General features: G+C 41.2%; 1 protein-coding gene across 1 annotated transcript in view; it reads left to right on the top strand.

Annotated features, from left to right (window-relative positions):
• Window positions 1–12,361, top strand: part of ELMO1 (engulfment and cell motility 1) — a 90,960-nt gene extending 78,599 nt beyond the window's left edge. The window contains exons 5-7 of the mRNA XM_060247647.1: window positions 1,360–1,442; window positions 5,143–5,220; window positions 11,043–12,361. Coding sequence (XP_060103630.1) covers window positions 1,360–1,442; window positions 5,143–5,220; window positions 11,043–11,243 — 362 coding nt within the window. The 3' untranslated portion in view covers window positions 11,244–12,361. The remainder of the gene's footprint in view (window positions 1–1,359; window positions 1,443–5,142; window positions 5,221–11,042) is intronic.
• Window positions 12,362–18,567: the final 6,206 nt, after the last annotated feature.

Raw genomic sequence — 18,567 nt, 5'->3', positions numbered from 1 at the left:
GCCATTCTTTGCCTGGCAATAGCAAGTGTGGAAAGTGTGTTATTCATGCGTCACATCACAAAGACTGAGGAAGCATTAGTGACAAGCAATGTGACACTTGCCAGTAAAAGTCATTCATTTTATTATTATTATTTCAGTGGCTGAGAACTGCCAGCCCCCCCCCCCTCACACACACACCCGCCTTTATAGTGAATGGTCTATTCCATAGCAGAACTGTCTCCCTTCCATTACTTAGGGTGAGGATATAAAACTTTGGCACTGGGCAAGTGCTAAAATTCTGAGGCTTATAAATCACCCGGAAAGGTTCTAAGTGGAATGAATAAGTTATTTTGTCCATTTAAATCCATAACACTTTCTCCCTCCTAATCAGGAAGAAAGCAGTGATGCATCCATCTCTAAAGGAAGGCTGAAATTTTTTTTTGTCATCGTCTAGAAAATGTTCAGAGAGGAAAATATGTATTTTTTTCCACACATGTATAGGTACATTCACACAGCTAAACTGCATGCTTTCCTCATGGACTGGGATTGCTTACGAACGTGTCTCAGAGCTCTCTCTGTAGTAGCTGTCACCCATAATAACGGTGCAGCATTCTCATGATAGCTAAGAAGACCTGGCTACATTAGAGATACCAGTACCCCCCCCCCCTCCAGCCATTGGCAGGGGATAGGAGGCAGGGTTGCCAGAGCTGGGGAACTCCTGGGTATTTGGAGATAGAGCCTGAGGACAAAAAGGGCCTCAGTGAGGCATAATGCCATAGAATCTGTCCTCCAAAGAACCCATTTTCTCCAGGGGGACTGATATCTGTAGTCTGGTGATGAGTTGTAATTCTGGGGAATCTTCCCACCTGGAGGCTGGTATCCCTAGGCTATGTGGTTCTGCCCCCAGAATGCCATAGTAGCAAGATGATAACTATGTTCAAAGGAATTACTGTGGATCTTTCATGTGAAGAAAAGGCTCAGGTTAAATGGCATGATGATTTTTTAAAAAGAAAATTACCAAAGCGGTGAGAAGAATACATTTTAACAAAATTAAGACAAATGCTCATTAGGGATGCTGTAGGCAATAGAACAGCTTAAAACTTTAATGAGCCCCAAAATGCTCATGTGCTGTTATGGAATCAGACAAATGGCAGTTGGCATTTTCAGCTGCACGTGTGTCACCTGAATCCATTGCTTAGTGAAGATTTGTTGCAGTTTGGATTTTTTTTTTTTTGCACATCGCATTTTGGAAATGGTACAAGGGATGTCACTTTTGATGCATCAGTTTTGTTTTGCTGTTTGTTTGATGCCATGGGTTTTGATGCATCTCGGATTCTCTGACTCTCTGTTCTGTCTGTCTGTCTCTCTCTCTCGGCACAGTGCCTGTAGCAGATATAAAAGCAGTTCTGACAGGGAAGGACTGCCCTCACATGAAGGAGAAAGGAGCCCTAAAACAAAACAAGGTATAATTTTCAATTCAATCCAGTATCTTTATAGGTATAAACTTTTTGCTCTTTACAAAGCAGTGCATTGGTTCATTCCACTTCAAACAATTTGCACGTTTTTATTTTGAATGTATTTTAATTTTCTAAGCCACTCAGTCCTAAAGGTTTGACGTAGGTTACAGTGCTTAAAATAGCATCCAACAATGATATTTTGACATAACAGACAAAAAAGTATTACCACCTTCTATAGGCCACTTTCCCGATGTAAGCTAGGCTAGCTCTTCCAGAAAATATCTAAGTTCAGCATTTAGCAAGTCTTTAAAAGGAAAGGAGCTTCATGGTTGTGGGACAATCACTAGGCAGGTCACCTTTGTTCCTGTATTATCAAGAGAATATTCTCTGCTGATTTTGGAGGCTATGTGATTATGTGGCCTTTTCAAAAGTCTGTTGGAATGAACCAAGCTCTGAGGGTTGAGTTCTATCTGGAAAGCTGGAATGAGCCTTTGCAGCTCTTGAAGCAGCTTATTAATGTGATTATTGTGTTGTCCATCTGTATAAAGATCTTAGATGCTATCTTCTACATCAGCTGCACCTTTCCAGCCAAGGTGGGGCGAGATGATTAAGCAAGGATGGCCAATTTAATGCATGGTTCATGCCAGCCAATGCTATGCTTGGTGTGAGCCACCCATACTTCATTGCAGAACCTATATTGGTTCCGATTTCATTTCTGCAGCATTTCATGAAAATGGGATTAAGCTTCCTTTGATATCATCCCACTTATGTGTGGCACAATCTTGTAGTACCCCGCTTGTCTGAACATTTATGTACTTCTTTCCCTTCATCATCAAAACAATTTGTTGCTTTTGTGAGTAAACACTCCAGTATTTATTTCTGTGAAAGAAAGGAGGTTCTTTTTTAACCTGAGAGTGCAGCTACCTGAGGATCCTAATATTACACATTCCTGTGGAGATGTCTACAAATTCCCCATATCTCCACCACTGAATGAAAGCTACTAGTATCCATGCCTGAAACTGCACATAGTCACTGTTTTCCTTTTAAGTTGCTGAGCTCAAAGGAGCAAATGTGTCATCCAAACAGACAAAAAGCAGTATACAGACATCAGGGATCAATCGTAACCAAATTTAGGTATTCAAAAAATTTATTTTGAAAAATGTTATGCTGCCTCTCCAGGGACCTGCCTGAAGTGGCTTACAAAATAAAAGTGATAAAAACAAAACATTAAAAATATCAATTCAAATCCAGCATTAGAGGGGAAAAAACCAGCCCAGCATTAAAACATTTAAATTTAATATGCCATCTTTCCAGAGACTTGCTTTAGGTAGAAAACTTTTCAGAGGAATGCTGGTCAGGTCTGGACATATCTCACATCTCTGTGCAGTGGTTACATACATACATTAAACAAGAGAGCGGATGGAACAGAGCACTGAGTTAATCCCAAAGAGAAGGCTGTAGGTAGGTTAAAAGCAGCTACCTGTCACCATTCACTTTAATTTGGCTGAAACTGGCTCATTTCTTACTTCCAGTGATGGAGAGCCACCCAAAGACCACTTTCTTGTAATGTGTGATATTAGGAGCCATGTGAGACTGAGCTTTAAACAGAGGTGAAGCTGCCTTATGCTGAATCAGACCCTTGGTCCATCAAGGTCAGTAGTATCTACTCAGACTCGCAGGGGCTCTCCAGGGTCTTGCACATCACATATTACTTTATCCTTTAATTGAAGATGCTGGGGATTGAACCTGTGACTTTCTGCATGCCAAGCAGATGCCCTGTCACTGAGCCACAGCAGCTTGGAACACTATGCTCATGCTCATTCCTGCAATAGCATCAGGAGCAAGATACAGAAACTCAAGGCAAATGATATGGGGGAAGAAACTTACACACTTCCTGCTAACATGAAGCTGAGGTAGGGCTGCCAGGTTCCCGGGCCAGGTGGTGGTTCTCCTGCCCTGGAGGTTCCCAATCCACTGGCCCACTTTGGGCAGGTGGGGAGATCCTCCCCGACGATGCCACCATCGCACTGGCCACTCTAGGAGCATCCGGAAAAACTCTATGGTTTTTCTGGATGCTCTAGCAATTTGGGAGGAAAACTCTATGGTACCATAGAGTTTTCCCGAACGCTCCTAGAGCAGCTGGTGCTCGCCGTTGCCAGCACAATGACGTCACTTCTGAGTGACATCATCATGCCACGCATGCAAAGCATGCACAAAAACAGTCCCCCACTGGAGGCCATGGGAGACCTGATAACCTTAAGCTGAGGCCTGAAATAAATGGGACTTTTCAAGAGTTCCTCCCCCACCACCCACCCTGGCTCTGCTGCTTCTATATCAACATTATAGTTTTGAGCTATGAAAAGCAGCACAAAAAGCTAAGGCACATAATGAATGGCCACTTCCATTGACATGAATGAAGTCACTTGTTCTAGTTGTGGTTGTTCTGTGCAGGCTCCAGAGTTGCCACAGTTGAAAGAGAATGCTGGCTTCAGAGCAGTCATTCCTGAGTTCCAAGCTTGAGTTGAGGTCCCAGCCCAAGCTTCTCAGCCTTGGAGCTTTCAAAGGACTTTTTCATTCTCCTGCCCTTTGGTTATACATAGCAGCTGCCTTCACATTTTTGCATTGGCAGGACAGCAGTAATAGAATGCTTAGTGCCACAAGCAAAAAACAGATTTGGCAGACTGTCCTTACTGGTGGGTTCATCATCTTTCTGTTTGTCAGCATGCAGCTTTCATCCTTCCCATTGGGATCATTTGGAAATAAATAAGCACAGTGTCAGATGGCAACTTGATGTCACAGATTCACAAGACACAATCGAATTCACTTTTTTGTTGAGTCTGCCAGTCTTCAGAGTTGACTTTAATTCCAAATGGTCCAAAATTATGTATTTTTGTTAAAAAAAGTCTCTTGAATTATCTTGAAGTCTAAACTGTAGATTCCATTTTATGTCAACTAGTCGCCATCAAGCTCACCAATGGTGAGTCCTGTAGGGATCTTTCTTTTCTTTTATAAAAGTTCTTCATGGCATATTACTTGTGTCAATATAGAGGTTATGGAACTCAGCCAGCAGGTATTGCCCATTTTTAACCTGGGCTATAAGGACCAATGGGTATGTTTTAAACAAACACACACACACATTGCACAACCTTCCCAGGACTTTGCCAATTGATAACATAGTTTGGAGGACCAAATGATGAAATGGTCTCCCAATTAAAGTACTTCCTGCCAATTGGAAGCTACCCTATCAAAAAGAAAAACTGGGGCTAGAACCCTTCCCTCTGACATTATTGATGGGCACTTTTCTCCCATCTAGATTTAAGACTGGGCATAGCAAATCCAACTGTTCTAAGAAAAAAATCAGAAGGATGTGGTTCTACTTAGAGTGGCCTTGTGTTGGTTGTAATTTACCTGGACTTACCAAAACTCAAATAAAACAGCAATTTGCAATGAAACCCTAATGCCACATTGCTCTAGTCTAAAACCCTAAAGATCAGTAGGTTTAGACGGGAGTACACTCCACATAGAATAACACTGAGACCCTTGTTTGCTTTTAAAGTGAATATAACAGCATCATAAATTTTCTGTACAGTTCGTTGACAGAAGGCAAGGCAACTCTTTTATTTTATTATGCTTTTCTGGGAACTATGAAACTGTTAAACTGTGTTTGCACTTTTTGGGGGATAAATATATTCATTGCCTTCTTTAGGAGGTGCTGGAGCTTGCTTTCTCTATACTGCACGATTCCAACGGACACCTGGATTTCATTGCTCCTGACAAGCATGAGGTAATTCTCGGTGGAAAGGAAAACTGGGGAAGAGGAAAGAGAGAGAGAATATTTCTGGATAAGGCTGGATAGGTAGCACCACATTTGAATGGCAAATGGAGAGTTCAGCTGAGCTTTGTCAAGGATTTTGGAAGAAAAAGCCAACAGGGTTGCTGAGTCTCTGAATAGCAGGCGTCACACCACATCTGAGGGGGCTCTGAGGAGGCTGGGGAACTGACCAGATATCAGTTTTTGTGGATGTATTTATACTGTTGCAGATCCTCAGTGACTCTCCTGTTTAAAATGATAGATGTCAAAAGCAACTTGGCCTACGTTAAATCCTTTGCTTGGAAGGTAGAGGAAATAGACACATCATTGTGTATGTCTCATGCTTTTAAGGGTCTAAAGTTTCAAATGTTAAACTGGGAGGGCTGGAGTTTCCATTCTAAAGAAAGATAACTTCCTGATATGTGTGGTGAAAGCCAGAAAACAAAGACACAAATAGCCACCTGTCATCATCAATGAAATGGAGGGGAAGATCTTGGATCAGATTGATTCCTAATGAGCCGTTAAAGATAGATCGGTCTTGGTGGGCTAAAAATCTAGGCTCCTCTTTTTAGGTATATAAACTTTTTTTGGTAAGATCTCTAATGCATGAAAATACGCAATAATAGTTGAGCTCAATAATAATAATAAGAGCTCAAGATCAGAACCTACATGCTGTTGAACTTACTTTCCTCTCTAGGAAAGCTCTATAGTTCATATTTATATTTCAAGCTCTTGAACTGAGTTGAATAGTATGAAGTTCTGAGCTGGGAACAAATAGGGCAGGGACTTGCTCAATGTAAGAGCCACATAGAATAAAGGTCAGATGTCTGAGAGCCAAGGAAGGAAGGAGGGAGGGAGGGGCAAATAGATAGGAGAGAGGGGAAGATGGGAAAAAATGCACTCTCCAAGCCACCGGCTGTCTTAGCTTGGAGAAGTGATTTAAAGAGATAAATGCCTTCACCAAGCCAGCCAACAGAACAGTGGGGGCTTCAAAAGCCACACAATGCGTGTGAAAGAGCCACATGTGGCTCCCAAGCCACAGTTTGACCACCCATGAAATAGGGTTTAAAAGAGGTTCTTCCACCTGAGATCACTGTAGTACTGAGAAATATACCAGTCTAAGCAGCTATCTCTTTGTAGAGTTTATAGATCTCAGGAGGGCCTTTGATTCAACTTGCAGAGCAAGAATATAGACTAAATTAACAAACTGCTATTGATAAACGACAGCTCCGGCTTATCCTACAATTTCACACAAATCTCACTGCACAGGTACCATGTGGCCTGGAAGACCAACTGTCAGGATTGTTTGAATTAAATAAAGGAGAGAAGGAAAGGCTGCCTCTTCTCTTAGCCCCCATATTGTTCAAAATAAATGACACGTCTTCTACCTAGCTGCCTAAACTGGCCAAGTTCAGTGTCTCTATCCTCCTCTGTGCAGGTGTTGCTGTTTTTCTTTCCTTACTAAAGTGGGACTCCAAAGATCGTTAAGAATAATTTTTTTCACATTACTCATCTAAGGAGGGTTTGAATATTAAATTCTAAAATTATGGTCTTCTGTAAGAAAAGGAAAATTCTGCCTTTTAACTCACCCATGGATAGTCTTCTGCTTGAACAGATTAAAAAAATGTGATATTTGGGTATCTTGCCTGTATCTAATTTATCCTGGAATACTCACTGTAAGTTGGCATCCAGTAAGATCAGATTAAGTGCAGGAGAAATTTTAATTTTTAAAAAATTCTACAAGTAGAAAATACATTCCATATGCCATTTTGGTTCTAACCTAAAAGTTATTCCCTTTATTTTATCTGGTACCCCTATTTGGATACACCCTGCTGACAAGGCCCTAGACCAACCTCTTGCCCAGTTCATTTGGAAGCTGGTGAATGCCCCATATTGCTTTTGGGGGCATTGCTCTCCTGGTGGAATTTGGCCAAAAATCAGGCCAAGGCACAGCTTCCTGCATTCAGTTGAAGGCTCAACCAGGTTTTCAGCAAGAAGTGGTATTTGCAGGTGTTGGGATACAGATAAATCTCCCCCTGCACAATGAATGAATTAACTTTGTGTCATATACTTCAAAATCAGCATCTCCAAGGCCATGTTTTGAGGGAACCTCAAGGGCTCTTTCCTGCTCCATTTTACTAATGGATACCTTGACTGGACCTTGATACAAGCTGCTACCCTACCCTAAGGGCATTTTTGTTGCCACTGAATGACCCCATTTTTAATTTCCACCCCCAAAGTGTGATCCCAGAATTTTCCTGTGGCCAAAAAGAAAGAGGGGCAATGTAACACTTAAGCAGAAATTTTGAGCCCCCCCCCCCCCCACAAAGTATGCATATAGTTTCAAAAATTTGAATACAACGGCATTTCTGTAACAGAGGGAGAATGTGGAAACTCACATTCCAGGCAAGTGAAGAAATTAAGGGGAAATGGGGCCCTTTGCTGTCCCTGCATTTTCCCTAAGAGATGCCTGACCCACCAAAGTCTTGGCCATTGGAGTAGTCATTGATGGAGGAAGACCCCCAAATTCTCCTTCATTCCCAACAGCTCCATTACATTTCCATTTTTCTTTGGCCATATACAGCGAATTCCAGCCAAACAGAGTTGTGGATTAGTTTTTTTAAAGTAATATATACAAAACAGAGTGTACCATTCAGCTTTTTCCTTTCTTTTCCCTGTCACATTAATATTAGAAACCTTTCTCTCTCTTTTTTTAAAAAAGATATTGCTGCGCACAGAGCGCCCTAGCTATTTTTAAGCTCAGCACTATTTTGTAGCACACGGTCAGCTAAATTTAAAATCCATTCTTTGGCATGGAATCTAAGAGAATCATTTATATGAGTGGGGGGTGGGAAACGCTAGTATGGTTGATTTAATTTTCCACTTATAAAGTAGGACACAGGCCAATGTGATTGAAATCTTTATTTTTAGACAATACCATTGGAGCATTTTTGTTCACAGTTGCATAAATGGCTTTTAGTAATAATTTTGCGTGACTTATTCAATAGGATTTGACTGCCATTCCTGCAGCCCTCTGAGGCCGCTGCTGTTTTAAAATAGTTATTTAGCCCATGTTTATCTGGAGTTTTCAGCATCATGGTGATGTAGTAGTTTCTCTCTCTCTTTCTGTGTGTGTCTGTCTGTTTCTCTCTCTCTAAAGGAGAGAAAATGTTAAAAGCCTTTTTTTGATAGCTTAATCCAGCATGTATAAATGTCAAGCTATTCTGACATAATTATTTAAAAGGGCATAGCATTGTAAGATTTCACTCTTTCCAAAGTAAACCCAGCCTTATGCGTGGATTTTATATTAACAATGTACACTACTGATGTATGGATTTGCATATACCTATTTCCCCATAGCGCAGAGTGGTAAAGCTGCAGTACTGCAGTCCGAACTCTCTGCTCATGACCTGAGTTCGACCCTGGCGGACGATGGGTTCAAGTAGCCGGCTCAGGGTTGACTCAGCCTTCCATCCTTCCGAGGTTGGTAAAATGAGGACCCAGCTTGCTGGGGAGAAAGTGTAGATGACTGGGGAAGGCAATAGCAAACCATTCCATAAAAAGTCTGCCGTGATGCAACGTTACCCCAGAGTCGAAAATGACAGGTGCTTTCACAGGGGACTACCTTTACCTTTTTACTTCCTTCAATAAAAAAACCAAGATTTGTGCATAGTTTCTGAATAAGATAGACGGAGGAAGTATATACACCCCAGCACCCTCCTAATCAGACTGATGTGAATGTGGGAAAATGGCAAAAGACCTGGTGAACAGGAACACCAGACCAGGCCTCTGTTTCTTTTTAAACATGACACACCAGTCCAAGACAGTTATCTAGCATGGTATAGTGGTTAAGAGCAGCGGAGTTTGCTCTGAAGAACCAGGTTTGATTCCCCAGTCCTCCCTCATGAAGTTTGCTGGGTGACCTTGGTCCAGTCACAGTTATCTCAGAACTCTCTCAGCCCTGTCTGCCTCACAAGGTGCCTGTTGCGGGGAAAAGAAAGGAAGGCGATTGTAAGTTGCTTTGAGGCACCTTAGGGTAGAGAAAAGCGAGTACAAAAACCAACTCTTCTTCATCATCCTCCTTAAATGCACTTGAGATTCACTAGGACGATGAAGAGAGATATCTGATTCTAAAGCAACTTCTAAGGGAAGAGGGAAAATCCTTAGATAACGAGCGGCTCTATTCTTAACCCTGTTATTAAATATAAATCTCTCCGTTGGATTCTGACTCCCTTCTACTAAGGGGGAGCCTCTTCCCATGGAGGGAGTTTTATTCCAGCAAAAGAGGACTGCCCTGTTTGGATGAAGGCCCCCCATTTAGGGGAAGGAAATTGTAGAATATGATGTGGTGTTTGGAACATCAGCCCTTGCAACATGGGATGGCAAGTCAGGGAAGAGGGTCGGCCAAATTTCTACTACTGAAGAAGAGATGCATCATTGGTACTTCCAGATCTTTGATGTGGCAACATCCACATTGTTTATTTCTTCATTAAGAAACATAAGAAGAGTCCTGCTGGATCAGACTAGCAGTCCATCTTGTCTAGCATTGTCTGTTAGTTGGTCCAGAGGGTCAACAAACAGGCATAGAGGCCGTGGCCTTTCTTTGATGTTTCCTTCTAGCACTGCTATTCAAAGCTTAGCTGCCTGTGAATGTGGAGGTTTCTTTTTGTTACCATGTCTAGTAGCTTATTCTCCATGAATCTTTCAAAACCTTTATTAAAGCCATCTATGATGGTTGCTGTCATGATGTCCTCTGGCAGTGAATTCCACAATTTAATTATTCATGGAGTAAGTTCTCTTGCTCATTGAGAATCTATTGCCCATCAAGTTAATTTGGTGTCCCCGAGTTCTGGTATTACAAGTGAGGGAGGAAAAGAGAATACTTGTACTCTAGCTGTTCCATCATCAACAGTGGCTTAAGATAGCTTACAAAAACCAGTATTCGCCACCACTACAAATGACTGTTATGACTCAAGCATGATGATAAGGTAACATGTCTACGAATCTCCTGCCTTAGCTAGAGACACTGCCACTGTCAAAAGAGCTTTGAAAAGCTCCCAGAGATAGTCCAGCATGGAAGCCCTCCTGACTTCTTCAGAGAGCCCATTCCAGAGAACTAGATCCACAGGCAAGAATCTGCATTCAACGTGTGGCAGATCTCATACAGTGAAGAGAGTCAATAGGGAACAGTGAGGGAAGAGAACAAGAATTCAATGTCATCATGATCCAGTGACAGCTTTAAGCATTTCAGAGAAGGGGTGCTTCCACTGTAAGTTCTAAAGTGGACGTTGGTGCATCTCCTTCATGTGCCCCAGTTGTTGGTGCAGATGTCACATCCCACCACAGCAGAGAAGTCCTGCTTCAAACAGCACCCTGAAAGCACAAGTTCTTTTTGCTTCCTGTCCCCTCCTCACTTTTGAGTAACACCTGAAGTCACCTTTAAAGAAATAATTTCATTGTATATTAACGAACTCAGGATAAGATAGGGGCCCAGTGGCACCTTAAAGACTAACACAGTTTATTCCAGCATAAGCTTTTGTGAGTCAGAGCTCACTTCCATCAGGAGCAGAGTAAAGACCTTTTTTATTATTTTTAAACTACCATGTTCTGTAATAGCCTCATGGCTACCAAGACATTTATTTGTAACACAAAAGCTCTTGCGTTACATTCATATTCTAGCTTAAATGATTAGGGGTTGTAGAAATACTAGCAATTGCATTATTTTGCGGACTAGTTTGTTTTGGAAAATGAGATTAATGGCGGTTTATCCCTGTCTCTCTCTTGGACACACAAAGTACTGTGTGTGGACAGATGGCCTCAATGCCCTTCTTGGAAAGGATATGATGAGTGAACTGACACGCAATGACTTGGACACTCTGCTCAGTATGGAGATTAAGCTTCGTCTCCTGGACCTGGAGAACATACAAATCCCTGACGCTCCCCCACCCATTCCGAAGGAGCCAAGCAACTATGACTTTGTTTACGACTGCAACTAAAGCTACTCGGCCTGCTGGGACTTACATTTAAACTGGAATTATTTTAACTGGAGAGATCTTTGTAAAAAAAGAGGAAGAGAACAAGATATGCACATTGGACTTCATTGTGGGGGGGGGGACCATAAAATACTTATTTCTCCCCATGACACACCTTGCTTTTTACCTTGCTCTCTAACCCTGTCCTCCCCTGTTTGCTAGTCAAAAACAGTGCTTTCATTGGCCACCAGGTGAAATCAGATGAAGATTCCAACTTAAGAGATGTTCCCTGTTGCTAAAATGCTGGAATACACATTCCAATTTAAAAAAAAGACAGTGTGAGCAAAAATGCTTGACCACTAAAGCAAATTCAACATTGCAGGTGCTCTAACTGGAATGGAAGAAGTAAGAAAAGAGGTGAAGCAACCATAAATGGAGGGCAGTGAGTGATGTCTCCCCCACCTTATACCCATTGCAGCATTGGCTCAGTAGCCAGCTTCAATGAAAATAAAGATTATTAACTGCTTTCAACTTCTACACTCTTGTTATCACGACTCACCGTTACCACCATTTCCATTAACACCAGCAACTTCCCCCATTTGTGCTGTGTCAAATGACTGTTTCTTTAGGATTGAAGGTTTTTCAGCAGTTATTTCTAACCTTTTAATAGCGTCATCTTAATGACTCCCCTCCTCAACAGATTTCCACGCCATTTTATGAACCCAGTTGCTGTTTTATGTCCCTGTTGTACAAGTATAATCACATATCATTAAAACTGGTGGGTTGGGTGGTTGTTCTTGTTTGTTTTGGTTTTGTTCAAGTTGGGATTATTTTGTGTTCAGAGCAGCAGACACCATAGACACTGAAAACTGCCATGTGTTCTGGTCCATGCCCTAGAAAATTGGAGGGGGTTGCAGATTTACCAGAGATTTGTTTTTGTACAAAACATTTGAATGGTTTTTGCCAAAAATATATATATTTAATGAAGGAGAAAAGTATATTGTGTGTACTTTTTAAAAAAATGGACTTTTTTTTTGTTTTTAGTTTCTGCGTGGTCCCCTGATCACTTGATTCGGGGCAAGCAAAAAATGCATCTACATTCCCATTGACATTGCTGTTGAATAAAATTGGACTTGTGCTTATTTTTGGAACCTTGTCTTCATTCTCCAATCCCTAAGTATGGAAACTATGGCTACATAAATCCAGAGACTTACTACAAAACTGAAACACACCACAGATTTGCAGAAAAGTCTAAGGTCTTGTAAAAAGTACATTGGGGAGGATAAATCCCCTGAGAATAATAGGAGCAGCATTTGTAGCTTTAAGAAACACCCTCAGTGGCAGTAGCTAGGCGACCGCACAGTATTGCCAGCCTTTGTTTCTGTCAGTAAAAGGCTGGGAGATGAGGCAGGCCCTTTCCAGGGCAGTTTTGTCCTTTGAGAGAGAACTCATCAAGGCAAGGCCTGGTAAAAACCACTGAGCAAGTTGTTACTATGCAGACTTATTCAGGCCAGATTGCTTGCTACCATACCACAGCACCCAACCCCAAGAAAGACAATGTGATGTAGTGATTAAAGTTTCCGAATAGGATGTGGGAGATTCGGGTATGAATCCCCACTCTGCAATAGCAGCTCACTGGGTAAACTCGGGACAGTTGCTCATTTTCAGCCTGACCTACCTCACAGGGATTGTTGTGCAGACTAGAGGAGAAGAGAATATTTTCAGTTCCCATTGGGAAGAAATGTGGGAGATAAGTGAAGTAAATAAATAATAAAATAGCTGAAGATGGGAGGGGCAGATAAAACGTAAGTTGATGAGCGGTGAGAAGGAAACAGGTAAAAGTTAAAGATATGAGGGCTGACACAAGAAAAATAATAAAGTGGGGAGGGGGATATAGATGTTTACAGGCGAGGGAAAGAAGAAATAGTGGGGGAGATGACAATGAGACCCACCTTGCAGGTCCCCACTTCCTCTCTCCCTCCCTATATTAGTATAGTAGAATACTGTTTTACGTGTACATGATTTTGTATATGAATTTAAAAAAAAAATTCCAAATTTTTGAGCTTAAACGTTGGTATTCTCCATGTTTTACAAATTTGTCAAGATCATGTCTATTATTGTTTCCCAAAATGTATTGTATCTGCTTGTGATGGTAAATAGAGTTTTTCCTACTTCCAATTCTTTGGGTTATTGTGTGTTACCTAAATAGAATTGGGGAGGTGTACGGGAATGGAATAATTTTGTTACTTTATTGATAATTTATTAGAGTTGCATCTTGACACATTCTCACCAGGTATGTCATTTATTCCCTTGTCATTAGTATAAGAAAAACCAAGCTCAATCCAGCGAATCTCTTTTTCCTATGAAGATACCAATTTACATAACATTTCCACAGAGTGTGTACATCTGTCCATGCATAAGAACAAGCAGTAATTATTTTTTGCACATAGCTTTCATGCAGGACTTTTTTTGTAGCAGGAAATCCTTTGCATAGTAGACCAGACACCCCTGATGTAGCCAATCCTTCAATAGGCCTGTAAGAAGAGCCCTGTAAGCTCTTGGAAGATTGGCTACATGGTTAAAAGGCCTGCATGGTTAACAAACAAAGTAATGGAAGCTGTAAAAGGTAAGAAGAACTCCTTTAAGTGGTGGAAAACCAGTCCAAGTGAGATTAATAAAAGGGAACACAGGCTGTGGCAAATCAAATGCAAGACTGATCAGGCAGGCAAAAAGGGACTATGAGGAGCATATTACAAAAAACATAAAGACCGGCAATAAAAATTTCTTCAAGTATATTAGAAGCAGGAAACCAGCCAGGGAGGCAGTGGGGCCCTTGGATGACCAAGGGGTCAAAGGATTACTGAAGGAGGATAGGGAAATGGCTGAGAAGCTGAATGCATTTTTTGCCTCCGTCTTCACTGTGAAAGATGAGAAGTGTTTGCCCGCTCCAGAACCACGAATTTTGGAAGGGGTGTTGAAAGACCTGAGTCAGATTGAGGTAACAAAAGAGGTCCTACAACTGATAGACGAATTAAAAACTAATAAGTCACCAGGTCCCGATGGCATACATCCAAGAGTTCTGAAAGAACTCAAAGTTGAACTTGTGGATCGTCTGACAAAAATATGTAATCTTTCATTGATATCTGCCTCTGTTCCTGAGGACTGGAAGGTAGCAAATGTCACCCCCATTTTTAAAAAGGGTTCCAGAGGAGATCCGGGAAATTACAGGCCAGTCTGACTTCAATACCAGGAAAGTTGGTAGAAACCATTATCAAGGACAGAATGAGTAGGCACATTGATGAACACGGGTTATTGAGGAAGACTCGGTATGGGTTCTGTAAGGGAAGATCTTGCCACTCTAACCTGTTACATTTCTTTGAGGGGGTGAACAAACATGTGGACAAAGGAGACCCGATAGATGTTGTTTACCTTGACTTCCAGAAAGCTTTTGATAAAGTTCCTCATCAAAGGCTCCTTAGAAAGCTCGAGAGTCATGGAGTAAAAGGACAGGTCTTCTTGTGGATCAAAAACTGGCTAATTAATAGGAAGCAGAGAATGAGTATAAATGAGCAGTCTTCACAGTGGAGGACGGTAAGCAGTGGGGTGCCGCAGGGCTCGGAACTGGGTCCCATGCTCTTTAACTTGTTCATAAATGATTTAGAGCTGGGAGTGACCAGTGAAGTGGCCAAGTTTGCGGATGACACTAAATTGTTCAGGGTGGTGAGAACCAGAGAGGACTGTGAGGCACTCCAAAGGGATCAGTGGAGGCTGGGTGAGTGGGCGTCAACGTGGTAGATGAGGTTCAATGTGGCCAAGTGCAAAGTAATGCACATTGGGGCCAAGAATCCCAGCTACAAATACAAGTTGATGGGGTGTGAACTGGCAGAGACTGACCAAGAGAGAGATCTTGGGGTCGTGGTAGATAACTCACTGAAAATGTCAAGACAGTGTGCAATTGCAATAAAGAAGGCCAATACCATGCTGGGAATTATTAGGAAGGGAATTGATAACAAATCAGCCAGTATCATAATGCCCCTGTATAAATCGATGGTGCGGTCTCATTTGGAGTACTGTGTGCAGTTCTGGTCGCCGCACCTTAAAAAGGATTATTATAGCATTGGAGAAAGTCCAGAAAAGGGCAACTAGAATGATTAAAGGGTTGGAACACTTTCCCTATGAAGAAAGGTTAAAACGCTTGGGGCTCTTTAGCGTGGAGAAATGTCGCCTGCGGGGTGACATGATAGAGGTTTACAAGATAATGCATGGGATGGAGAAAGTAGAGAAAGAAGTACTTTTCTCCCTTTCTCACAATACAAGAACTCGTGGGCATTCAATGAAATTGCTGAGCAGTCGGTTTAAAACGGATAAAAGGAAGTACTTCTTCACCCAAAGGATGATTAACATGTGGAATTCACTGCCACAGGAGGTGGTGGCGGCTACAAGCATAGCCAGCTTCAAGAGGGGATTGGATAAAAATATGGAGCAGAGGTCCATCAGTGGCTATTAGCCACAGTGTGTGTGTATATATATATATATATATATATATATATATATATATATATATATATATATATATATATATATATATATATATTGACCACTGTGTGACACAGAGTTTTGGACTGGATGGGCCATTGGCCTGATCCAACATGGCTTCTCATGTTCTTTTCAGGGATATGTTGCTTAATATGCAAAAGAGTTCCTGCTACAAAACAAGCCCTGGCTTTCAGGATCTCAACCTTAATTGTTCTATTTCTCTCCAAGGAGCAGATACCTTCATTCTCCTATGAGAAGCAGTCATATATCAATATGTTTATTTTGAAGTGGGCATCTATCCATAATGCTTTTCTGTGTTCCATGATGTCCTATTATAAACCCATGTGCCAGATGTGCTTTTTCTTCTGGCAGTCCTTTCTACATGATTAGTGCATTCATCCACAACTAGAAATTGGGTGTTTAGGTTATTGGACCAAAATTTTTGAGCAACTTACTAGTGGATATACACTAAGCTACTTCTCTAACAGTCTTCTGGAAGGCTGCCTGATTGTTGCTGCTCTTGCTATTGGTCCTGGTATGGACTGCTGAGAAAAGCCTTTTCCCCCCCTGAATCGTGTTGTATATGTATTAGCCAAGCTTTTTTATTATTATTATTATTGCAAGCTATTTTCTCTTCATTGTGTGTTTACTACTATATTACAATGTTTAGATATATTACATGTCATTTTGAGCTGCAGGAAAAGTAGGTTATACTTATTTAAATAAAATTGACAGAAGAATTGCCACATGCATTATGTCTAGAAAAATAAAAAAGTAAAAAAAAGAGTCTGATGTCAACATCCTGTGCTAAAAAAGTTTTAGCAGTTGAGAAGCAAGAAATCTTCATTGAAAGTAGGCCCTAGAATTGGTACAATTGGTATCTTGGAATGCCACCACAGGTAAAAATACTCAGGGCCAAACTAGATGCTGTAGCAGCCACAGGTTCAACCTGTAGTGCCCAACACCATTCGACCACTTAAAAAAATGCTGCATGGGTCTGATCCGGATTGTGTTCATGGCTCAGGGGGACCAGGCAATCTTGTTACTCCCTATACCTCTTCAAATACCAAAACAGCCTTTGAGGGGAACAAGATCACCTGCACCATGGACCCAATCAGGATCAGGCCCTCACAGCATTTTTTTAAAGTGGTAAAATTCTACTCTTAAAATGGTTTCTAGTTTAGCTCTCAGAGAATGCACATGGACAGAAAAGATTTTGGCTTTTCCCACATTCTCATTTTCCACGCTGACAGGGAATGTTCTTTTTATACAATTCATAAACACTTTCTCTTACCACTGTTCTCCAAAATAACCTGATGCTCTCAGGATTTAATACATGAGACCCAGAAAACTTTATCAAAACAACAGATAAGCTTTATTGTACTCCAATTTTCTCTCAGGACAGCACACTTAAGCTATGTATAGAAAAAGGAAAACAGATCACATTATGCTCTCAGTTAAAACACTTATACATTCTCATACAGTTAAACTCCAGTTTTAGTAATTAGGTTTACAGACTCTATTTCTCAGTTAGCAAATCTCATACAATTTTATACCTTCTAAAATCTAAGTTTGCTTAAGCATAACAGCTATGATTCTATCAGCCCAATCTTTGTTAGAGATCTCTAACCAAGCTCGTGGCTTAACCTGCCCAGAGGGTGCATCTTAGTCCTCTGATCTACGCCAGCAAGTCTATGGGAAATTTGTGAAGCTTATATAGATTCTAGCCTGAGAACTTATCACTTATCTCTGATAGATATCTTTCTTTCCAAGTCACTCTGACACTTTTCTCACCAGCTGCAAATGCAGATGGTCACCCATACTGGCTAATGTCCATCTATCTTTAGATCTCGCGCTAGGCACAGATGAGATCCGATGAGAACCTCTCTTTTATTGGCATTTTCCCGTCTCCATCTAACAAACATCTTCCCAGTAAAAGTAATTTTTTTTACTCTAAATTCTCCTGAAATGAACTCTCTCTGACCTAGATTCTAAATCTACAAGCTTATATGCATCAAGTAAGTTTTCAAGTATTTCAAACAGTGTAAAATGACTTAAATATCTCATGGGTTGTTTTCATAAAGGGACCAGTCAGAAATTTTTCTGCAATAAGTTCCTGTTTCTCCAGGGGAGGGGGTCTGTTCCACATGTGTTTTGTTCCCACTTGTGGCTGATTACACCAGTTTATGTCAGGTATATCTCCCTGATGATCTAAAGTGAACGTTTTTATGCTAGGCATAAACTTGTTTAATATTGAATCCACTACTAGAGAAAGCAAAACAGGGAAAGACACCCCCCCCCCATGAAGCAGGAACTTAAAGCCCAGGAAAATGAGAATGTGGAAACGCCATTTTTTCAGAAAAGTGTTTGCTGCAGCTGCCCTAAGTATTTGTTGAGTTTTCCTTGAAGTAATTCCATCTAATCCGGGTTCTTCAAGAGGCATGCTGGCCCTGACTAAGGAACAGTCACTAGCACAGATCTGTGTTTATGGCAGGGCACTTTTTCCATTCATGTTCTCAATGCAAATAGATATCACATGTGATAGCTGATGTTTGGACCTGCAGCTACATTTCCCAACATAGCAAGAAAACTCTTCGACTTGGTCTTTTGGTTTTGAGGGGCAATGTATTTCCCAGGGCTTTCTTTCTGAAACAAACTTCTGGAACCTCTTTGTGGAAACAAAATTCTCAAAAAATGTTTTAAAGTTCATGAGGGGGCACCTGTGTGTTTCTCCTTCATTTCCCTCTTGAGAGTTCTGGCGCCTCTTTTTCCAGAAAAAAGCCCTGGTCTTACCAAAAAGGGAGTTCGCAGA

The sequence above is a fragment of the Heteronotia binoei genome, chromosome 10, assembly GCF_032191835.1.
Source record: "Heteronotia binoei isolate CCM8104 ecotype False Entrance Well chromosome 10, APGP_CSIRO_Hbin_v1, whole genome shotgun sequence".
Taxonomy (NCBI): Eukaryota; Metazoa; Chordata; class Lepidosauria; order Squamata; family Gekkonidae; genus Heteronotia; species Heteronotia binoei.
Note: the sequence above shows the minus strand (reverse complement) of the source record. Positions and strands in the feature narration are given on the sequence as shown.